Below are 24,664 nucleotides of genomic sequence, written 5' to 3' on the forward strand. Positions count from 1 at the left end.
AAGGGGAAGCGATCCTCTTTGCCCTGGGCTGAGCCGCTTTCAGCCCTAACCCCGCATTGGATACAGGGCAGGCCAGCCGGCCTCCCCTTGCCTGTGCGGGTTAGGATTGTGCTGTTAGTTTACGGAAGATGATCTATGTCAGCTTTTGATTAGCAAGACCTACATCCCTGAAACGACAACATCTTACATATTATTTGTTATTTACTGTGCGCAGAAGGGATGTTGTGAAATCGTAGCAGCAATTTCCACCCCCAACCAAGGCACATTTCTTTTGACAAGTTCGTAGACCCTGTGCATGTAACTCTGTGCATTTCTTCTGACATGTGTTCGTAGACTGTAGCATTTTGGTGCTACTTGAGGAGCAGCCTGGGATGCTGCGTTGGTGTGGCAGAAAAGCCATGGCAAGAATTAGACAACAGACACAGGTTTCAGAGAGGTTAAAAGTGCTGAAAGCAGGAGCAAGAATGAAATCAAGGGAGAAGTGAAGTGTTCCCTCCCAGCTCCTGACCCAGCCTTTTATTAAGTCTCAAAACACATGATATAAGATTACGTAGTTGGGAAATTTCCACAAGGATACTACTTTTCATACCGGCTGTCTACTAGCTAGTTCTAGCTTCACCGCAAACACATTCCTAGATAAGATTCTCCTTCCTAGCATTCTGCTGCTCACAGGCACAGAGTTCAATGACCCAACATATTTTCAAGGGCAGTTGAGTGTGCCCAAACTGCGCAGGTGTGCCTGACTTGTCCTTGATGCCAAATATGCTAAGACATCTTACCTCAGTGCCTGGGCATATAATACTACAGTAGACCCTGTGCATAAACCTTTTAAAAAAACAAAAAACCTTTGGTTTATTCAGCGACAGAGGTGGGATGTAAACCATTTAAACCAATAAATGGATAAATCAGGCAAGTAGTTTGTGAAATATGATTGCCCTATGAAGCTGCTTCCTCCACTTGGTGCTCACTGAACATCTGAATGGAGCTGCTCCTCTTTACGTCTTTAAATATGTCACAATGAAGAAAAAAGTACTTTTTTTTGTTCCTAAAGTATAGTGTTTGTTTTCATTGTTTTTCATTGCTCCTCAGACAAGCCCAGTGGAACAACCTTATAGGATATATTTTGACAAAAGTAAGGACCCTCTGGGGTATGCTTCCCAATCATTTCAGATCATGTCTCGTTGCAGAAACCAACTTTGAACATCATTCTGCATTTTCTCTAAGGTATTGGTAGACCAAGCCGCATTTATGACCTCTTTTGCATTGAAGGGAAAGCAACACATTTGGGCATACAGTTATTTCTGATGATGGGATCATAATAAACCCAGGAAGAAGGGGTTCATAGTGTCACTTTATTCTTTTAATAAACATGTGCTTGCGTTCCGACTAGCTTTGCTTTGCTTTGGGTTTCTCCAGTACACACAGACACACAGACACAGACACACACACAAATATATAGCTTTGGTAAGTGATGAACCTGCCCTCGAGGTGCCCTGGGGAAAAGGTCTGTGAAGCTGTCGCCCCCCACATGAAGCTGCCACCCCCTTCCACTCACCTGGAGCAACACAGAGCCTTGTGCAGCTCCAGGACCAAGCAGAGAAGCCATCCAAGGCTTCCCCGTGGTCTGAAACTGTGCTTCCAGCAAACCAACCACGACGGAAGCCTCATTAAGGCTTCCCATGCATTCCTGGAGGTGCGCGAGTTCTGCGCCAGGGGCATTTGCCCCGTACAGTGAATGGGAGGTCCGCTAGTGTCTTTGGTTTGTTTCTGCCCTATAATCAGTTGCTTCTTGTTCACTTGAATGGTTGTGGTATTGCAGAACTGGACCTCATGTGGTTCCTGTTCAGTGGGGTGGGACCTTTCCTGATTTCCTCTTTGCAACAAAAAGAATTATTCATTCATTTTTCAATTTTGTGTTTCGTGTTCACAGGGGCAATACTGCAAATTTGCACTCATTAAAAATAAAATTTAAAAATTAGCAAGTAATTGCTCTGTCTTCATAGAGGATGCCTGTAATTAAAGCCCCTGTCTCTCCTGCACAAGGAAACAGGAACTAATTAAATTAAATTCAGGTATGTTGTGGCCACACACCCCCCGGTTGCATTTAAGATGCTTTGGTAGCAATCTTAGATACTTTTAAGCAAAACACAAATCCAAAATAGTTTATTTTGTTGGCAACCTTCAGTCTCGAAAGACTCTGGTATCGCGCTCTGAAAGGTGGTTCTGGAACAGCGTCTAGTGTGGCTGAAAAGGCCAGTTCGGGAGTGACAATCCCTTCCACACCGGGAGCAAGTGCAGTCTGTCCCTGGTCTGTCTCCCTGGCTATGGGCCTTCCTTCTTTGCCTCTTTGCCTCAGACTGTTGGCCAAGTGTCTCTTCAAACTGGGAAAGGCCATGCTGCACAGCCTGCCTCCAAGCGGGCCGCTCAGAGGCCAGGGTTTCCCACTTGTTGAGGTTCACTCCTAAGGCCTTCAGATCCCTCTTGCAGATGTCCTTGTATTGCAGCTGTGGTCTACCTGTAGGGCGCTTTCCTTGCACAAGTTCTCCATAGAGGAGATCCTTTGGGATCCGGCCATCATCCATTCTCACGACATGACCGAGCCAACGCAGGCGGCTCTGTTTCAGCAGTGCATACATGCTAGGGATTCCAGCTTGTTCCAGGACTGTGTTGTTTGGAACTTTGTCCTGCCAGGTGATGCCGAGAATGCGTCAGAGGCAGCGCATGTTAATCAATAAATACCCTGTAAAGTTGGCTAGGTAGAGAAATGTTGAAACTGATTGGACGTTTTTATAACATGCCTGGCATGAAATATTTCTTTTTAGTATGCGACAGTCTCTCTCTGTTATTCACAGCGTGTCAGTTTAATCACAGTCCTTGGAATTTGTCCATTGGTACAAGAAAAGTAATGAAAAGAGAAATCTTAAGGCCAATTTCTGGTATTATGGCTCCTTTTCTTTAGAATGCCTGATAATGTCTGTCATCCTGGATTTTCTACCCAGTGACAAGGCTTCCAGCAGCCAAGAGAATGCCTTGGTTCTTAGACTATGCACAAGCTTTTTTCGTTTCTCCCAACAATCCTATGAGTAGCTGTGAATGCCCAGCTTTACCCACATCATGCACACTGGCCAAAGAGTGATAACATGATGGTGTGCAAAACTTGGATGCAGATCAGATTCATATACTATGGGCCCAATCTTATGCGCGCTGCCTGACTGTAAAGCAGTCAGCACCAGTCACAAAAGGAACTTGATCAGTGCGCCACTTGATGCACTGCCAGAAACCTGTGCCTTCCCACCCACTCCAGTGCTTCTCCCACAACTCGCAGGAGCAGGTATGTGAACAGGAGACAGTAGCATAGCTAAAGGGGGGCATTACCACAGGTGGCACATAAGCTGCCCTCACATTTGTCATTGGAGTCATTCTGGGCAGTGACACTAATGCACATGTTGCCATCACTGCCTGAATTGCTCTGGTGGGGGGGGGGCTCCTTATATGGCATGTTGAGACACCTGCAGTACTTACTGTTTTGGCCCCCTCTAGTCATGCTATTAGGGGAGATTTGCTGTTGTGGTTATCTTACAGCAGTGGTTCTCACACTTATAGCCTTGGGACCCACTTTTTAGAATGAGAATCTGTTAGGACCCACCGGAAGTGATGTCATGGTCAGAAGTGACATCATCAATCAGGGAAATTTTTAACAATCCTCGGCGGCAATCCTACCAACACATACCTAACATAAGAACATAAGAACATAAAAACAGCCCCACTGGATCAGGCCATAGGCCCATCTAGTCCAGCTTCCTGTATCTCACAGCGGCCCACCAGATGCCCCAGGGAGCACACCAGATAACAAGAGACCTGCAAGGCCTACTGGGAATTGTAGTTAAGAACATAAGAACAGCCCCACTGGATCAGGCCATAGGCCCATCTAGTCCAGCTTCCTGTATCTCACAGCAGCCCACCAAATGCCCCAGGGAGCACACCAGATAATAAGAGACCTCATCCTGGTGCCCTCCTTTGCATCTGGCATTCTGACGTAGCCCGTTTCTAAAATCAGGAGGTTGTGCATACACATCATGGCTTGTACCCCGTAATGGATTTTTCCTCCAGAAACTTGTCCAATCCCCTTTTAAAGGCATCCCGGCTAGACGCCATCACCACATCCTGTGGCAAGGAGTTCCACAGACCGACCACACGCTGAGTAAAGAAATATTTTCTTTTGTCTGTCCTAACTCTCCCAACACTCAATTTTAGTGGATGTCCCCTGTTTCTGGTGTTATGTGAGAGTGTAAAGAGCATCTCCCTATCCACTCTGTCCAAGTAAGCCCCATTGACTATCATTGTCAAAAGCATCTACAGAGTAGCCTGTTTAAAATACAGATCTGTAACATTTCCCCAAATGCAGTCACATACCAGGATAGCATCCAGTCTAATATATTAAAAATAAAATATTGAAATGAATGGGGACCCACCTGAAATTGGTTCGCGACCCACCTAGTGTACCGACCCACAGTTTGAGAAACACTGTCTTACAGGGATATGGGATTAGCTATAGAGGAGTGTCTTGATGATCTCCTACATGTTGAAATTTAGCACTCCTCCCTCCCCACTTGACATACTTACCTAATGACGGAGAATATTAACACGAGAGCCTAGTCCCAGTAATGCCTTGGAGGATCTTGCTGAATGAGTAAACCCTATAAATCAGCAAGTACAAAGACTAGCAAGATGAAAACAAGGATTATGCACAGTAATAAGCAATTTGTGAATTTAATTGGCAAGAGTCATTACTTTTCAATTATTTATGCTTCATTGCAGATTGATGAATAACCCTGTTCTATAAACTGTAAACATACACACACACACCCAGAACCAAACTCCCAGCTCAGAGTCATGGTAACTGAAGCCCTTGTCCTATTAGATATTGGGTAAGAGGAATGGTTCTCAAACTTGCAAGATCCAAAATGGCGGCACCTGGGAAAGCCAGGAAGATGGGCGCTACCAGCTTGAACCGCGCAATTCTCATAAGAATTCACAAAAATCACATGACATCTCACGTGATCCGCAATGGTAGCACCCAGAAGAAGTGGGAAGAAGAAGCTGTGGCAAAAGAAGGGGGAACATGACCCCAGTAATGAGTTTGGGAAGTGCCAGGTAAGAAAGAAGGATAATATGCTTTTTAATGTGAATTATGGAATGATCATTCTGGAATGATGGCATAAAATAATTACTGTTTTGTAAATGAGCAGCAAATAAAGATTAATTAGGCACACTGTTTAAAAAATGATGTAAAACAAAGTGTATAAAGCACTTTCAGCAATCCTCACATTTTACGACCTCAGTGGCATAGAAACCACCGGTGGTATAGCTAGAAGGAGTGCAAAGCACGAGGTTTTGCAGGCATCTGAATGCAGCCCCTGCCCTTTGGATCCATTCTGGGAGGTGGAAGCAAAACGGAGGTGGAAGACATGGCTCCGAAGGGGAGGGGTCCCTTGAGCAGTGCATTCAAAATGCACTGCTACACCACTAAGCTACACCACTAAGAGCTACTATGCTGCATCCCCTTCCTGATATTCCTAGTCCAATCAGATCAAAAGTTCTAGGTCACAGGTTCATTATGACGTTCCGGCAATGCTCCTGGCTCATTCTGTGTGGCTTTGAACCCCCACATGCTCCTGCGGGGTGCAGCAGCCCCTGCACCACTGAGGTCACTTCCGAATGGGTCCTAGCATACTTCCTATGCTATTGAGACTCTGTGCCAATACAGTCTGCTTTCAGGGAAGCCAACCTTTATGCGACTTACTTTATGAAGACAAGGCTGCAGCAGGAGGTGCGGGGAGTACTGCGCAGCCTTCTGGCTTGGAATGTTTGGAGGAAGTGGGCACAAAGCACTTCCGTTTTGCAGGAGGTGCTTTGCACCCGCTATCTCTTAACGTTCCAAGCCTCGGGGAGCGCTGCGGAGGACTGCACAGGGTTCCCCGCACCTCCTGCAGTCTGCTGCAGCCTTGTCTTCATAAAGTAAGTCACAAGTACCCCCCCAACTCCCCCATATGGGTGCAATCTTGGGGATCACTTCCCTGCCCTAGCCCCTCCCCTGCAAGAACTTACTGAGGAAGTAAAGCTCCCTCAAAGTTTGAGAACCACTGACAGACAAACAAGCCTCGCTGAGGGAGAATCAGCATGGCTTCTGTAAGGGTAAGTCTTGCCTCACGAACCTTTTAGAATTCTTTGGAAAGGTCAACAGGCATGTGGATGCAGGAGAACCCGTGGACATTATATATCTGGACTTTCAGAAGGTGTTCTACACAGTCCCTCACCAAAGGCTGCTGAGAAAACTCCACAGTAAGGGAATTAGAGGGCAGGTCCTCTCCTGGATTAGGAACTGGTTGAAGACCAGGAAACAGAGAGTGGGTGTCAATGGACAATTTTCACAAGGGAGAGAGGTGAAAAGCGGTGTGCCCCAAGGATCTGTCCTGGGACCGGTGCTCTTCAACCTCTTCATAAATGACCTGGAGACAGGGTTGAGCAGTGAGGTTGCAAAGTTTGCAGATGACACCAAACTTTTCCAAGTGGTGAAGACCAGAAGAAGACGAACAGGCCTTGCTGAGGGAGAGTCAGCATGGCTTCTGTAAGGGTAAGTCTTGCCTCACAAACCTTATAGAATTCTTGGAAAAGGTCAACAGGCATGTGGATGCGGGAGAACCCGTGGACATTATATATCTGGACTTTCAGAAGGCGTTTGACACGGTCCCTCACCAAAGGCTACTGAAAAAACTCCACAGTCAGGGAATTAGAGGACAGGTCCTCTCGTGGATTGAGAACTGGTTGGAGGCCAGGAAGCAGAAAGTGGGTGTCAATGGGCAATTTTCACAATGGAGAGAGGTGAAAAGCGGTGTGCCCCAAGGATCTGTCCTGGGACCGGTGCTTTTCAACCTCTTCATAAATGACCTGGAGACAGGGTTGAGCAGTGAAGTGGCTAAGTTTGCAGACGACACCAAACTTTTCCGAGTGGTAAAGACCAGAAGTGATTGTGAGGAGCTCCAGAAGGATCTCTCCAGACTGGCAGAATGGGCAGCAAAATGGCAGATGCGCTTCAATGTCAGTAAGTGTAAAGTCATGCACATTGGGGCAAAAAATCAAAACTTTAGATATAGGCTGATGGGTTCTGAGCTGTCTGTGACAGATCAGGAGAGAGATCTTGGGGTGGTGGTGGACAGGTCGATGAAAGTGTCGACCCAATGTGCGGTGGCAGTGAAGAAGGCCAATTCTATGCTTGGGATCATTAGGAAGGGTATTGAGAACAAAACGGCTAGTATTATAATGCCGTTGTACAAATCTATGGTAAGACCACACCTGGAGTATTGTGTCCAGTTCTGGTCGCCGCATCTCAAAAAAGACATAGTGGAAATGGAAAAGGTGCAAAAGAGAGTGACAAAGATGATTACGGGGCTGGGGCACCTTCCTTATGAGGAAAAGCTACGGCGTTTGGGCCTCTTCAGCCTAGAAAAGAGACGCTTGAGGGGGGACATGATTGAGACATACAAAATTATGCAGGGAATGGACAGAGTGGATAGGGAGATGCTCTTTACACTCTCACATAATACCAGAACCAGGGACATCCACTAAAATTGATTGTTGGGCGGGTTAGGACAGACAAAAGAAAATATTTCTTTACTCAGCGCGTGGTCAGTCTGTGGAACTCCTTGCCACAGGATGTGGTGCTGGCGTCTAGCCTAGACGCCTTTAAAAGGGGATTGGACAAGTTTCTGGAGGAAAAATCCATTATGGGGTACAAACCATGATGTGTATGCGCAACCTCCTGATTTTAGAAATGGGTTAAGTCAGAATGCCAGATGTAGGGGAGGGCACCAGGATGAGGTCTCTTGTTATCTGGTGTGCTCCCTGGGGCATTTGGTGGGCCGCTGTGAGATGTGGGAAGCTGGACTAGATGGGCCTATGGCCTGATCCAGTGGGGCTGTTCTTATGTTCTTAGAAGTGATTGTGAGGAGCTCCAGAAGGATCTCTCCAGACTGGCAGAATGGGCAACAAAATGGCAGATGCGCTTCAATCTCAGTAAGTGTAAAGTCATGCACATTGGGGCAAAAAATCAAAACTTCACATATAGGCTGATGGGTTCTGAGCTGTCTGTGACAGATCAGGAGAGAGATCTTGAGGTGGTGGTGGACAGGTCGATGAAAGTGTCGACCCAATTTGTGGTTGCAGTGAAGAAGGCCAGTTCTATGCTTGGGATCATTAGAAAAGGTATTGAGAACAAAACGGCTAATATTATAACACCATTGTACAAATCGATGGTAAGGCCACACCTGGAGTATTGTGTCCAGTTCTGGTCGCCGTATCTCAGAAAGGACATAGCAGAAATTGTAGGACAGACAAAAGAAAATCTTTCTTTACTCAGCGTGTGTTTGTTCTGTGGGACCCCTTGCCACAGGATGTGGTGATGGCATCTGGCCCGCACTCCCCTAGCAACACCATTGACTTACTGTGTCCCCAAATAGCTACGCTACTGGTTGTCAACAAACACATGGAACTCTGGGAGAAAATCCAGCCGGCTCTTTTACCAACTACCACAGCTGCCTGCTGTTTAAATATGTATGCAGGAGTTTCTTGGTTTAATGTCAGACAAAGATGAGAACAGTGAAACAGCTGCAATTAAAGTATTCTTTTAAAAATAATTCGTTCTGCAGACATTTGCTTGGGCACATCAAAGCCTTCCATTTGTTTCGTTCAGAATTTGGGGTAAGCTTGAGAAGGTGAGGGTGGGTGAGATGTCAGAGGAGATGAATGTTTTTCTTTACTCTGTCTTGCCCTAAGCGAATAATTGATGAGCATCTGAAGGATTAAGAAATCAAACTAATTTGTTATAAATAACTCTCTGATCATATTAACATAACAGAATTGGATCTGGTGAGCAGGGCTTAAGCTTTCAATACTTAAGATTAGACTGAACTTCACTGCAAGACAAACAACTTCCCAATCCCATAACTTAATGCAAAACAGATTGTCAGTCTTGTCCTATATATTTTAGTTACCCCCAGGGAACTGCTTTTCAAACATCAGTCTTGGATATTTCTCTCTATCTGAGTTTTAAAAAGAAGAGCAAAAATATAGAAGCGGGATTAATTAAAACTAAGGCACTGAGCCCCTCGTTCCATCAAACAGGATCTCTTCCATGATGCCTTTAATACTGTCAATTGCAAAGGTTTATTACTAATAAGGCTTGAAAACATCAAGAACGTCCACACAAAACAAATCAAACTAAATAGTGTCTTTAGGTTGCAAGTCCCAGATCTGGTTTATTTATAAAGCAATAAATATTCAAAGAAGCACAAATAAATTGCACGGGTGTCGTGTAAACAAACTGTACAATCACGGAACCGAGTTCAGGAAGGAGAGCTGAAAAGACTTCAAGAAGCACAATGTCGTCATCCTGAGTGGAAGATGAGTGGGAGTGGGTGGCTGGGGAGAGAGAAGATGCTTAGAAGCATTTGCGGTGGACAATTGAAGGACCAGCCTCGTCGTATTCCTGTTTGCTGATCCACATCTGCTGGAAGGTGGAAAGAGAGGCCAAGATGGAACCTCCAATCCAGACAGAGTACTTCCGCTCCGGAGGGGCAATGATCTAGAGGGAGGAAAAAGCACAAGACTCTCAGCTGAAGTTGACCCAAATTGCCTTTCTAGCCAACATACAATGGTAATAACATAAGAAAGGTTCACCACGGCCTTCCACTTGTGAGTCACTTGTGCCAATGATCATACAGGATGAAGTTTGGTATCCTGGGTAAACCCAGACACCCCACGGGAACATAAACCAGCGGATAACGTATTCCATGGGTCGGGTCCACTATGACCTCCAGGTGCAACTGGAAGGTGCTTCCACTCCTGTGTGGGCTCTCCAGATGTCGGTTCAGACAGTGGCGGACCTCCCCAGACTCGCATCCCGGGGCAAAGGTCCAAGTTGGCGCACCCCCTGCAAGAAGATGGTGCCCCTGTGTTCAAGTTTTCCCCCCCACCAACTCACTTGAGGCTCACGGAGCCTCGTGCAACTGCAGGCTGCATCAGGGAAGCTTCCTTAGGCTTCCCCAAGGCTTTCAACTATGCTTCCGTTTTCCCAGAAACACAGTTTCCGATCCCGTAGGGAGCCTCAGAGAGGCTTCCGCGGGGTCCCAAAGGCTCATGCCTGGGACATTGGTCCCATCGTACATAATGGGAGGTCCGCCACTGGGTTCAGAACCCATGGTGGGTCAAATCTGCAGGTTCCAAATCCAAGGATTAAGATAACCCACTAAAGTTAAAATTGCTCTGTAACAACTGTAACTTTGCTCCATGTTTCACTGGAAAACTTTCCTCTCACCTTGATTTTCATGGTGCTGGGAGCTAAAGCGGTGATTTCTTTCTGCATACGATCAGCGATACCAGGGTACATGGTGGTTCCACCAGAGAGTACGTTGTTGGCGTACAGATCTTTACGGATATCAATGTCACATTTCATGATGCTGTTGTAGGTGGTTTCGTGAATGCCGGCAGACTCCATACCTTGGAAAGAAAAGTTGATCAGCAATGGAAAGACGTGGGACAGAGAAGTGGTGTCGACATCTTAATAAATAACTACAAAGAAGGATAAGAGCATAGGACAACATGTTTGCCATAGAGCGCACCATAAAGGAGGAAAAGCCACATCTATTATCAAACATGTGGAAAGACAGTTTCTTGGAGAAAACAATGGTCAGAGGACATGTTACACTGTCAGCATGTTCCTCCCTTCTCTGTCCAATCATCTCTTGTCAAACCATAGAATGAACCTTGCAACAGGCACACAGGTGTAACTATGCAAGTAGTGTAGCTAGAGGGGGTGCAAAGTACTAAGTTTTGCAAGGCATGTCAGGATGGTGTGCAAGTGGTGCTTTCTCTTCGGAGTCAGGTGTATGCCTCCATTTTGGTCCAATGCAGCCATTTTCAACCACTGTGCCATGGCACACTGGTGTGCCGTGAATGGTCTGCAGGTGTGCCATGGGAGTTTGGGGAGGGTCATTTATTATTAGGGCCATCGGGAGATGTGAGCCCCCCACCAACAGCATGGTGTGCCTTGTCGATTGTTAAAAAACTGAGGGTGTGCCTTGACAATTTCAGTATCCTGTCGGTGTGCCATGAGACAAAAAAGATTGAAAATCACTGGTCCAATGGCTCAGAATGGCTCCAAAGAACAGACGGAGAGGTTGCTTGCACAGCAAGTGAGTGTTGCAGAGTGCAGTGTTTTGCTCCTCTAGCCCAGAATGGCTCTGAAGGGGAGGAAGAGGGGCCACTTGCATGCCGTGGTGAAGCTCCCTGCAAAACCTACTGCTGTGCACCCCCTCTAGCTATGCTACTGAACTATGCAACCTTACAGATGGAGAGTGTGGCCATACAAGCCCAGTGATCACAGAAGTTGCTGCTGGCTTGGATGCACTGGTTCTTGTATCACATTTATCACCACAACTTCTATGGAAAAAGTTGGATCTGTTTGCGCGGACCAAAAATGTGTATGGCATGAACTGGTCACATGTTGACACTTTGGATTGTGGGTTGTTGGTTGGCAACCTTCAGTCTCGAAAGACTATGGTATAAGCCTACAGCACCCGGTATTCCCAGGCAGTCTCCCATCCAAGTATTAACCAGGCCTGACCCTGCTTAGCTTCCAAGATCAGACGAGATTGGGCATGTGCAGGGTAACACTTTGGATCGGGGTGCCCAAACCCCAGCCCTGGGGCCACTAGCGGCCCTCGAGGCCTCTCAGTGTGGCCCTCAGGGAGTCCCCAGTCTCCAATGAGCCTCTGGCCCTCTGGAGATTTGTTGGAGCCCGGTCTGGCACAACACAACAGATCTCAGTGTGAGGGCAACTGTTTGACATCTCGCGTGAGCTGTGGGATGAGGGCTCCCTCCACTGCTTGCTGTTTCAGGACTGTGATGCAGTAGCGGCAGCAAACAAAAGGACAGCCTTGCTTTGTGCAAGGCCTTTTATAGCTTCGCAAGACCTTCATTCATTCATCTAAGTTCATCTTTAATATATCCATTTATGTAAACTTATGTAAATGCATTCAAATTTTAAATGTAAATTAATTCTTTTTTTCCCCGGCCCCCGACACAGTGTCAGAGAGCTGATGTGGCCCTCCTAACAAAAACTTTGGACACCCCTGCTTTGGTGCATGGGGCGCACTACACACACACCCATGAATTTATACACTGATTTGCAGGAGCAGCACCGTTTTCAGAACTGGCCCGATACAATTGAACATGAAACCATTTCAGATGGGCACAGCTTTCAGAATGGGAGCTTGCATGGCGAGAACTTCTAAGACGCAGTGAATAATGGCAGCAATTGCATTTGACAGGGGAGAAATGCAGAGGTCACATTATGAAGGCAACAGATGCTGAAGGCATGAACAAGGGCTTAACTGTGAGCATGGGGAGAAAAATACACCAGCGGTATTAGTGGGTTGCATTCCAGGGTCTTAGCCAACAGGTGGCTTCTTAAAGGGAAGGGAAACTTGATCTATAACAAGACAGCAGCTGATGAACAGCTGCAGGTAAATACACAGGGCTTATACTATAAACACTTGATGCATCCATCAGAGACTTCTTTGACGGAGTGAAGACAGAAGATTACCATCTCCGTCATCAGTTGTGGATTTCCAAGCCTTTTGGCGCGTCAAGACAACACTGGAAAACTCGCAGGGTACAGACCCCATTTCCCAGGTGCTGCTGTTGCATCACCTCTGTTTATTTACTGGATCTTGGGCAGCGTAGCCATCGCTAACCTTAGCAAAACTGCTAACCTTAGCTAACCTTAGCAAAAAGGACACAATGCACCAGCATTACCTGCCACACTATGGCCTTTGGCTCAGATGTGTTAGCCTTAACAGCAATGGCTGAACTGACATGCACATAAATGAAAAACCAACATACCCCTGGCCAATGAAAAGCACAACAAAAAGTTCACCTATCCAGTGGCGTAGCAAGAGGGGGGTGCAAAGCACTAGGTTTTGCAGGGAGCCTCACCACAGCATGCAAGTGGCCCCCTCTCTCCCCTTTGGAGCCATTCTGGGCAGGGGGTGAAGAACAGTGGCAAACACCTCTGTTTTGTCCCGTCCCCCCCCCCCCCGACCGGAATGGCTCTGAAGGGGAGGGGCTGCTTGCACACCGCAGTGAGGCTCCCTGCAGAACTTAGTGCTTTGTACCCCCTCTAGCTACCCCACTGCATCTATCGTAAAGGGTATAGTATTCCATTCTATTTCAAACCTGCCACTTTGACATTATCAGCAGCACAGGTTCTGCATTTTATTAACAGTATTATTAACAGTATTTATATACCGCTTTTCAACTAAAAGTTCACAAAGCGGTTTACAGAGAAAAATCAAATAACTAAATGGCTCCCTGTCCCAAAAGGGCTCACAATCTAAAAAGATGCAAATGAATACCAGCAGACAGCCACTAGAACAGACAGTGCTGGGGTGAGGTGGGCCAGTTACTCTCCCCCTGCTAAAAAAAGGAGCACCCACTTGAAAAAGTGCCTCTTACCCAATTTCCAGGGGTGCCATTTTGAATTCAACAGTAGGGGAGGGCACTGATTTTAGCAGCAGGGCAACTTTCTGCAAGACCAGAAGACCTGCCCTTTAACACATTCAGGGTTAAATTGCAAAAGCAAAAAAAAGTCTATTCACAGAGTTGTTGCTTGCTTCAGTTTATATTTATCTAACGATAATATCTACTGCAGTATTATCAACATAGTACAGTCAAACGATTGACTGTCACCAAAGGGATTTATGCCTTTGGCATGCTTGCCTGGGACAGAGGCCCACTTCATTGGTTGTGGCAATGGTTGCTCGGTGTGTAGGAATCAGTAAACTGGCCAGAGATGTAGGTGCTCCTAAAGGAACAGTCATACATGACCTGAAATGCAGACTTGGACTGGCTAGCTTTCCCCAGTCCCTGGTGTAATTCATAAATTTGCTGATGAAAAGATGCCTCATACAGCTGAATAATTAACTATGAAGCCAAGAAATGAGGTGGTCCCTATCCTAAGGGTTTAATCGACACTTACCAATGTCCACTTCCTACACAGCAGCCACGTAAGGGCACCCCGAAATGTTTCTTGGTTGGAAACCGAGTTTGAAAGATCTGTGAGGGATTCTGCGAGTTTCAGCAATTCAAACTCAGGCCTCAAACGCTACAAGCGCAGGAACACTCACCAATGAAAGACGGTTGGAAGAGAGTTTCTGGGCAGCGGAAACGTTCATTCCCAATCGTGATGACCTGGCCATCGGGCAACTCATAGCTCTTCTCCAGGGAGGAGGAGGAAGCTGCGGTCGCCATTTCATTCTCAAAGTCCAGGGCAACATAGCACAGCTTCTCCTTGATGTCACGGACAATCTCACGTTCAGCTGCAGAGACAAACCCAGAAATCCATGGCATCCAGGGGGAGATGAGCAGGAAGAGGGAGGACAGAAGTTTTCAGGGAAAGGCACCATCCATTCCTCAAGATGTTTCCTATGCTCCTGCTTAGACATGTACTATAGAGCCCAGCCAGGAGCATAGGGACTTTTTGCATCAACATAGCCTTAAAAAAAGCTCACAGGGCCTTTTCTATCTCATCCATTTTGTCCATCTAGTTTGACTAGAGAACAAGCCCTAAGAGGGAAGATTGAGGGAACTTGGTATATTTAGCCTGGAGAAGAGAAGGCTGAGAGGGGATATGATAGAGCTCTTCAAATACCTGAGGGGCTGTCATGTGGAAGGAGGGACAAATGTGTTCTCAACTGCCTCTAAGAGTAGAACTAGAGCAAATGGATTCAAACTGCAAGAGAGGAGATTTTGGTTGGACCTCAGGAAGAAAGTTTTGACTGTCAAAGCAGCAGCAGAATTGAGATTGCTGAAGGAGGTGGTGGGTTCTTCCTCACCGGAGATCTTCAAGCAGGGGTTGGACAGGCACCTGGTGGACATACTTTAGAGGATTTCCTGTTATAGGCAGGGGTTCGACTAGATTACCTTGATTACCTAGATTACCTATACAGAGTTGGTTCCTTCCAACTCTATGGTTCTATGGCCCATCTAGCTTAATATTTTGATGGACAAAATAGTATTGCCCACTTCACTGACTGGAAGCAGCTCTCCAGGATTTCAGACAGGGGTCTTTCACATTCGTGAACCTGGGGACTTTCTGCAGGCAAAGTTTATGTACGATGACTAAGACACCGTTTCATCTTCAAGAGGAAGGCCTGGCAACAACAGAGGCTGACGGGCTCCTCCATTTCAGAGTGAGCTGGAAACACACTTACCGGTTGTCACAAAGGAGTAGCCACGTTCAGTCAGGATCTTCATGAGGTAGTCAGTTAGATCCCTGCCAGCCAAGTCCAGGCGCATGATGGCATGAGGCAGAGCATAGCCTTCGTAGATGGGGACGTTGTGTGTCACACCATCCCCAGAATCAAGGACAATACCTGCAAGACAGAAATGTCTGAGATCACATCAACTTGCCAGCACATTAATGATCCATTAGCATGGTAAAAGCTGTGGGGTTTTTTGGTTTATTCAGTTAGTGCCCGCACTTACTATGTCAATAGGTTTTATTTTTAATAATGTTATTAATTAATGTATTTTATTAATTACTAATTATTATTACTATTACTCAATTCTCAATAGTTAATTGTTAATTAAGGCAATTAAAACATAGCATTATTTTTATACTGGGATACCTAGTCAAGAGGTGAACCACTAACACCCTTCTGCCCAACCATGTTGCATTCACACTGGTGCTTTCATGCATTACAGCAGTGGCATGAGACGGCAACTTGTTTGTGGCTTGATCCCACGGGGCTGTTGTAATGTTTAAAGACCACACCATACAGAGCCAACCACACTAGGCTACCATCCTACCATCTTGATCACTGTCCATTGGGAAGGAGGCAAGGGTTCATGCAACTGGCCAAACACAGGGTACCAAGCCTATTAAGATTAGAGCAGGGCGTGGGGCAAAATCACGGACAGGCAGATCCCTTACAACAGCTGTAATATCTAAAGAGCAATAATGCAGGTGCTGAAGTAGGGCTAAGGAGTAGATATCCTTTACCTTCAAACAGGGGGAGACACCAAGGATTCTAATCTGACTTCATGACTACAAATGCAGAGGAAGAACTTTTCTAGAATCTTACATGAATGTATACAAGCTATCAGGTTTTACAGTATGACAAGGCAGGAAGAGATTGCTTAGAACCAGTGGCATAGCTAGAGGGGGTGCAAAGCACTACGTTTTGCAGGGAGCCTCCCTGAAAAACTTAGTGCTTTGCACCGCCTCTACCCCTTTAGCTACACCACTGCTTAGAGTGCTATTTTCAACCAATGTGCTACAGCACATTGGTGTGCCATGAAAGGACTGCAGAGGAGTTTGGAATACAGTGTTTGAAAATTGTTTAAACTACTCTTCCAGGTTCTGTGACTCTATTTCTAGGGCAACTGTCTGTAATAACACGTTGCCAGTGAAGAGGGACAGACAATTCTTTACTACAGACAGTAGCCCTAGAACCCTAGCCACAGAACATGGAAGAGTCTCTGGGAAGCTAGAAGTGACATCACAAGAGGCGAAGACCACAGAGGTCAGTGTGCCATGAGCAGAAAAATGTTGAAAATTGGTAGCATAGTAAAACAGCCAACTGGCTTTTTACCTGTAGTACGTCCAGAAGCATAAAGGGACAGAACCGCTTGGATGGCCACATACATGGCAGGCACGTTGAAGGTCTCAAACATGATTTGGGTCATCTTTTCGCGATTTGCTTTGGGGTTCAGAGGCGCCTCTGTGAGCAGGGTGGGGTGTTCCTCAGGAGCAACGCGCAGTTCATTGTAGAACGTGTGGTGCCAGATCTTCTCCATGTCGTCCCAGTTAGTGATGATGCCATGTTCAATGGGGTATTTCAAAGTCAGGATACCTCTCTTGCTCTGAGCTTCATCCCCCACATAAGAGTCTTTCTGGCCCATGCCGACCATAACACCCTAGAGGGCAGAAGAGACAAGCAAAGAAAATAGCACCCGTGGCCCCACATTATCAGTCTAGTGTTGTACAGCAGACAGAAGAATTGGTTTGGACATGAGACAGGCAGAGAAAAAATGAGAGACTTAGGGCCATAAGAACATAAGAACAGCCCCACTGGATCAGGCCATAGGCCCATCTAGTCCAGCTTCCTGTATCTCACAGCGGCCCACCAAATGCCCCAAGGAGCGCACCAGATAACAAGAGACCCAATCATATCCAGCTTTCCAGTGCCTACACAGCCATAATGCAGCCCTGAGGTAGTGGAACAAATGTTCCCTTACCTTGTGGAGGTCTCTGTGACTGTCCCCCCCATCGCAGGAGGTGGTACATACCCTGTTGGCACAGTTGCACCAGCACTGGAAAGTTGAAAAGGATCAGGCCCTAAGCCAGATAGACAGGTTAAATATGAACATCTGTCTGAGTGGTTTCGGGAACTGGACTTAGACCTGCAAGATCCAGGTTCAAACCTCAGCTCAGCCATGAAGCTTCCAGGGTGACCGTGGGACAGTCACTAACTCTCCGCCACACCTAGCTCACAGAGCTGCTGTGAGGACAAAAGGAGGGAAAGGAACCATGTACACTTCCCTGAGCTCCTTGCAGGAAGGGAGGTATAAAAATGTGAAAAAAATAAAATAATAACAATAAAAATAGCGTTAATTAAGTGAATTGATCACTACTTCTTCGGCTCCCATTCACTTTCTAAAAGGAAGACATTTCTTATCAGTGGGATTAAAATGCAGAGGAGGAGAAACTACCACAATGTAATATTATTTTTAGAGTGCATCTGCTCCTACTCTTTCCAACTGCAATAGTTTACTCCAGCAGTACTGTTACCCTGCACATGCCTGATCTTGTCTGATCTTGGAAGCTAAGCAGGGTCAGGCCTGGTTAGTACCTGGATGGGAGACCACCTGGGAATACCGGGTGCTGTAGGCTTTCGAGACTGAAGGTTGCCAACCAATATCCCTAGTAAAGTCCTTCTCCTCTTTACTCTGGAGAGTACAATATTCCTGTTTGGGCAGTCCCTCCCCCTCCCTTTCCGAGCCATTCTGGGCAACAGGAGCCAAACGCACAGGAATGGGGTTTCACATCAATCTTTAGGTTTGTCCCAGCTAAAAAGGCTGGAACTGGAGGGGGGGAGAAGAGGGGGGATTTTGTTAAATGCATAAGCAGATAAGTGAGGATTTCAAAGGGCGAGAGTGTTAAGGTTGTCTAGGCAGGAAAATGGGGGTGGGTTGTTTGTGTCTCTGTGGGTCCTATCCTAGCCACACTTTCCTGGGAGTAAGCCCCATTGACTCGAATGGGACTTACTTCTGAGTAGACATGCCTAGGCTTGGGCTGTAAGTTCCACCGTGTCCCATGGGGCTTACTCTCAGGAAAGTGTGGCACACCTATCCACATTTTCCAGGGAGTAAGCCCCATTGACTACACTGGGACTTACTTCTGAGTAGACACGCAGAGGATTGTGTGTTGCCCAGTGCTACCAGTTTGTGGCTGGGGAAGAAGTGTGTGTGTGTGTGGGGGGGGGGGGGTGAGATAAGTTTTTGCAGGAGGTGAAAAGGGGTGGGGGGAGAGAGAAATCTGGGGGAGCAGAGACGGGGGTCCAGTGCTTGGAGGCAGCTGAGACGCTGAGCCAGAGCTCTGTGCCTGTGCCAGGGTGGGGGGCAAGGGGTGGGCTGCGCGCCCCCTCCCCCCTCTGGCAGGACCCCCGGGAGGCTGCAGCAGACCTTACCTGGTGCCGGGGGCGGCCGACGATGGAAGGGAAGACGGCTCGGGGGGCGTCGTCCCCGGCGAAGCCCGCCTTGACCAAGCCCGAGCCATTGTCGCACACCAAGGCGGTGGTCTCCTCGTCGTCACACATGCTGCTGGGGAGGAAGCCGGGGGCTGCAAGACACAAGGGGGCAGCGGCAGTGTTGCCTATCAGGTAGAGTCGCTGGGCCTGGCATGCCCGCTCTCCGCGGGTCCCCGCACTGCTCGCCCCCAATCAATCAATCAAAGTCAACCTTTGCCCCCCCGCCCCCTATAGGGTGCCCTCCTGCCTCGGCCGCCTCTACGTGCCCCGCACGCATCGCTTAAGCCGCAGGTAAGTGTCCCTAGTATGGACTTTGCGGGAATCAAGTCGCCGCGAGTTCCGCACGCCCCGATTTGTGGCTCGCAAGGCTGGACACCCCAGGTGCTTTTGGGGGGGGAGTTGCCTCGACCTCCCCTCCCCCGCGCCCCTCCCTGCTTTTGAACCCCATTCTGGGGCTGGACACAGATTCCCCCCCCCCAGACTTGAGCATCGCTCAAGCTGCAGGTCCGTGTTCTTAGTACGGGCGTTGCGGGAATCAAGTCCCCGCGAGTTCCGCACGCCCCGGTCCCGGTTCAGGGATCTGTGCCTCGCAAGGCTGGACACCCCAGGTGCTTTTGGGGGGGTTTACCCGACCTCCCCTCCCCCCGCGTCCCTCCCTGCTTTTGAACCCCATTCTGGCGCTGAACACAGATCCCCCCCCCCAAAAAGGCTTGAGCCTCATCTCACAGCGCAAGCCTCGGCTTGTCTACTCGGAAGTAAGTTCCATCGTGTCCAGTGGAACGAAGACTGCAGTCCTATCCCTGCTTACCTGGGAGTAGGTCCCATTGAACTCAGTGGGGCTTACTTCTGAGTCGATGTGCAGAGGGGTTGGTCTTTCACTCCCCGGAAAGTGTGCATAACATGGCAGCCTAAGTCGTAACTTCTGGGGATGTGTTTAAAGTGGTTAGAGGAAAATCACATCTCCCCCCAAACCGATCACCCTAAATACTCATTTACGGGGGGGGGGGCAAGGAAGCCACAGCGAAGAAGTCCTGGAGCACTTTCCAGACGACCACGTTTGACTGAGCATAAGCTTTCAAGGAGGAGAGCCCGCAGCATCCAATGGGCACACATTAAACTGTGTCCTCTTGAAGATGCCACAAGGCTCTTCGTTGCTTTGCCACAAAGAACATCCCCTTCTGGGAAGTATCTCAGATACTTCAGTATTTCAAAAACATCTGAATTAGTTCTCTCTCTCTCTCTCTCTCCCCCCCCCCCCATTCACTCACACACACACACACACACACACACACACACACACACTGCATTGCATCTGGGCAAGCATGTCAGCCATCTCATACCCCACACCTCCAGAACACACACAGAATGCCACAATCCACCCATGGGTTGAACTGGAGTTACAGATTGGAACTGGAGCCAATCTAGTTGGATCTAGGGGGTGGACTAGATGACCTTGTAGGTCCCTTCCATGATTCTAGTTGCAGCACCTTGAACTGGCCTAAAATTGAATGCTTCAGTTTTATCAACTTCAATTTTACCAACTGCTTTACACACACACACACAGAGCGAGAGAGAGAGAGAGAGAGAGAGAGCATTGCATCTGAGCAAGCCATCTCATACTCCACACCTCCAGAAAGCCACAATTCACCCATGGGTTGAACAGGAGTTAAGGATTGGGATTGAAGCCGATCTAGTTGGAGCTAGGGATGGACTAGATGACCTTGCAGGTCCCTTCCAACTCTGTGATTCTGATTGCGGCACCTTGACATGGCCTAAAATTGAATGCTTCCATTTTGCCGACTTCAGTTTTACCAGCATCAAGTTTACCAACTGCTTTACCAAGCACACACGCACACACACAGACACAAATTCATCCAATGCAGCTGGTCAGAAATACCCCCATCCTTTCCTGGCTCCCTGGTAAAGATTCCACCACATCTTAGGGCTGGATGGATGAGGCTGGTCCGCGGTGTTACTCACCAGCTCAGCACCGAGTGCGCAGGAGGGGTCTGGAGAGCAATCTGGCTGCTGCCTTGGAGGGAGCGCCACCAATTTATGCTGGGCTGGGTGGCCCGGTCGCTCTCTGGCTTCTGCCAGGCACCTTGTCCTTATTTGGTCGGCTTCACGCCATTGAGTAGCAGGGAGGCCATTAATGGGAGTCAGGAAGGCAAAAGTCACAGCCGGCTGGAGCACTTGGGCCCCCCAAGCCCATGTAAGGAAAGCAAAGGGGCTGCATTCAGGCAGCAAAAGGGGATGGCCAAATAGGGGAACCCATGGTGGAAAGGAGAGAAATAAATAAATAAATGAGGGGTGCCCACTGTGGGAGGTGAGTTTTGGGAGGCTTTTTTTGTTTGTTTGTTTCTAATGCCGATTGAGTGGAAGGGACTTTCCCCATCTTGGTGGTCTAAAGAATCTCAAACCTGCAGCCAGATCAATGAATTAAAGCTCTAGCTGCCACCGTGTCTGGCATGTGTCATTGCAGAATGGGGAAGAAGCAACTGGGCGCAGCCAAGCTGAAATTTCAAAGGACGGAGTTGGGCTGATCGTTGAACAGGCTCCTAAAGGTTCCCCCTGATTGCCACCACAGAAGCCTTCACCTCAACCTCCCCGCCTGTAAGTTGAGGCAGTAAGGATCATCACAGTCATAATAATGTCACCCTACCATAAACAGCTCTTGTAAGGGTGACTGAGATCATGCAATTCGTGTAGGGAACAGTGCTATAAGAACATAAAAACATCAGAACAGCCCCACTGGATCAGGCCATAGGCCCATCTAGTCCAGCTTCCTGTATCTCACAGCGGCCCACCAAATGCCCCAGTGGCACTAAGTATGTTCTATGCGTGGCACTAAGTATGTTCCTCGCATCTTGATTCACAGCATTTAAGAATTTAATTCTTAACACAAGTCATGCGCAAGCCATGTTGTTCTGTGTGCAAGCCATGCCCATCCAGCAGGCCGCATGTACTTTGTTACGTGTGATGAATGCACACGTGTAAATTTGGCTGTAACCGTATGAATGGGTAAAGTTCCCATAATTTATCACAATAAGTTTCTTACAGCAGGGATGGTGTCAGTGTTTGGGCCCTGGCTGAAAGCCCACAGGTGGTGGTTGAACTGGCCATGACAGTGTTGTGACTCTCAGGCCAGTACTGCATTCAACACCTGGCACTATCTACAGATGACAGCATCCCCCAGCTGCCCCAGTGTGATAGTGAGGCACGAAGAGAATGCTTGCTTATAGCCTTGCAGCACAAGTCTATGCATGTCTGTGCAGAAGTAAGCCCTACTGACATCATTTATACTAACTTGCAGGTAAGTTCTATATGATTGCAGCCTTGTGGAATGTGGGGACCTGAAGCACTCTGGGGAAGGGGATGGTGGCAGAGCCTTGCCCCCAAAACAGTGAGGAACCTGTATTGCATTTTGCCTTGTATGAAGCAGCCCTTAGAATTAGACAAGAAACCATCTAAGGTAGGCTCCTCCATACCCTTGGCCAGATCCAAGGTTTGGGCAAAGCCTTCCAGTCCGTGAGCAGAGCTTACTGTTCTACTTTTGTACGGCACGTCTTCTGGGTAGATCTGGTCACCAGGACACTATGGGTAGTCACAATTGCTCGGATATCCTAATGCACAGCCTTCTTGAACACCAGGCAACAGAAATGACTGTCCAGAGTGTCCAAGTGCCCAGATCTATTTGGAAGATGAACCACACTGAAACAGAACAGTAAGCTCTGGTTCAAATGGGGGCCAGTTTTCGGTCACACAACGGTCGCACGTTTGGTGACCTCTGATCTAAGGCATCAATTTTCAACATTTTTCTTCTCATGACACGCTAACCTCTATGGTCTTCTCCATAATCTTCACCTCTGGTGATGTCACTTCCAGGAGACCCTTCCAGGTTCTGCAGATCTGTTTTTAGTGCAAATGTCTGTAGTAATGAATTGCCTGTTCCTCCCAGACTGCTACTACAGAAAGTTGCCCTAGAAACAGAGTTATAAAACCCAGAAGAATTTTCCAGCAATTGCAACCACTGTGCCCCAAACTCCCATGGCACCCCTGCGGACCTTTTGTGGCACACCAGTTGAAAACCGCTGATGTAAGGCAAGATTCTACCTAGACTGTGAATGCTTCAGGGACACACATGTTAGCTTTTTGCAAAACTGGTGTAAGTTGCTCTGACTTCACAGAATGAAGCAGGATCTTTCTTTCTAAAATCCCTAGCTTTGTACCAATAAGGATGTAGATGTCCACAAAAAAAGATGCAAGTTATCAAGTACTGAGTACTAGAGAACCCCTGCTAATTGGGTAAGAGGCACTTTTTCAAGTGGGTGCTCCTTTTTTTAGCAGGGGGAGAGTAACTGGCCCACCTCGCCCCAGCAGTGTCTGTTCTAGTGGCTGTCTGCTGGTATTCCTTGGCATCTTTTTAGATTGTGAGCCCTTTTGGGACAGGGAGCCATTTAGTTATTTGATTTTTCTCTGTAAACCGCTTTGTGAACTTTTAGTTGAAAAGCGGTATATAAATACTGTTAATAATAATAATACTTGCAGAGTTCCAGAGGTTTATAAAGATTTAAAATGTAAACAAGAATCAGAGGGCACCCCCCCAAAAAAAAAATCTGAACAAAACCCAAATATTTTGCTTCCAGGGAGCTTAAGGGTTAAAAGGAGAGTAAAGGAAAGATTCTTGGGAAAGTATCAGTCTTCTTGCAGAGGGGGGAGGAGTTGTTCAAGGGGAAATTTTCAATTCACTGGAAAAAAAACTGCAGATGGGGGCCAGTTTTCAGTCGCAAGGTTGGTGACCGCTGGTCTAAGGCAGCGTTTTGAAAGAATGAAAGAGAGAGGATGGTCGATTGGATATCCACACATTCACAGAAAGAGACCAGGGGGATTTGAAGCAGACGAAACAAGAGAGGCATTGATGTAACACCAGTAGTTCCAATCAGAAGACCCTAATCTACTCTGCAGCCTCATCACTTACTACAGAGCTCATGTCCAGTGGGACTTAATTTCAGAAATAAACATACATACTGCAACATTTTGAACAACTAGAATATAAATCAAATGAATAAAGAAACAAAGAAAGTTTAGTTCTTCAGAAACTGACTGTTCGAGATAGCGCTTCCAATATAAAATAACTTTCTGCAGGTTGGGCAGAAGCAGCCTTTCATTTAAAAATTGATTTTTAAAAAGCGGTGTTGAGTCAAACTATTTCTTTTTTTCTTCCCCTCTGTGCTTATTTCTTTCCCAGGCAAACCCTTATTCAGAAAAAGCAGGTGAGCCAGCTGATTTCTGAGGTTGTCATGAAAAAGAGCTTCAGTCTCGAAGTCTCTTTGAATTTGGATGTAGACAGAAGGAAAAATGATTCTCTCTTGGATTGTGGCAGATAGATGGGAAGGGGGGAAGAGGCCATTCATTTGCTGCAACACATGTATATTTAAGCTCCCCGGCCTTTTGTCGTTTTCAGTATGCATTCAGTTACTGGTGCAGAGTAATGTACACAGGGGAGCGTGAACCAATCACAAACACACACACAAACACACACAAAATCCAGCCCTGATATTAACACAATGTGGCAGTCATATTCCTGCTTGGTTGTTCATAATTTGCTCCAGCGGTGGCATCTCAAAGATCCATCCCAACAATTTCAGGATTTTCTGTTGTTCTTGAGTTAAAAATAGAAAGGACAGGAGTGGCAGTTGTTGAGTGGGTTTGGCCTGGTATGTGATGGCCCAGATTGTCGATGTGTATTCTGGAGGAACCACTATGTGGCCGAGTGCAGCTTGTAAATTATCCAG

General features: G+C 47.3%; 1 protein-coding gene and 1 pseudogene across 1 annotated transcript; one reads left to right on the forward strand and one right to left on the reverse strand.

Moving 5' to 3' along the window:
* Positions 1 to 9,288: 9,288 nt before the first annotated feature.
* ACTC1 (actin alpha cardiac muscle 1) lies at positions 9,289 to 20,954 on the reverse strand. Its single transcript, XM_066625256.1, has 7 exons — positions 20,850 to 20,954; positions 18,810 to 18,961; positions 16,713 to 17,037; positions 15,330 to 15,491; positions 14,244 to 14,435; positions 10,373 to 10,554; positions 9,289 to 9,640 (listed from the first exon to the last, which is right to left on the reverse strand). Exons 2-7 carry the CDS (start codon positions 18,936 to 18,938, stop codon positions 9,497 to 9,499), a joined length of 1,134 nt encoding a protein of 377 aa, XP_066481353.1. The 5' UTR covers positions 18,939 to 18,961; positions 20,850 to 20,954; the 3' UTR covers positions 9,289 to 9,496.
* Positions 17,895 to 18,013, forward strand: LOC136638174 (5S ribosomal RNA; annotated as a pseudogene).
* Positions 20,955 to 24,664: the final 3,710 nt, after the last annotated feature.

This window comes from Tiliqua scincoides, chromosome 1 (assembly GCF_035046505.1).
Source record: "Tiliqua scincoides isolate rTilSci1 chromosome 1, rTilSci1.hap2, whole genome shotgun sequence".
NCBI lineage: Eukaryota > Metazoa > Chordata > Lepidosauria > Squamata > Scincidae > Tiliqua > Tiliqua scincoides.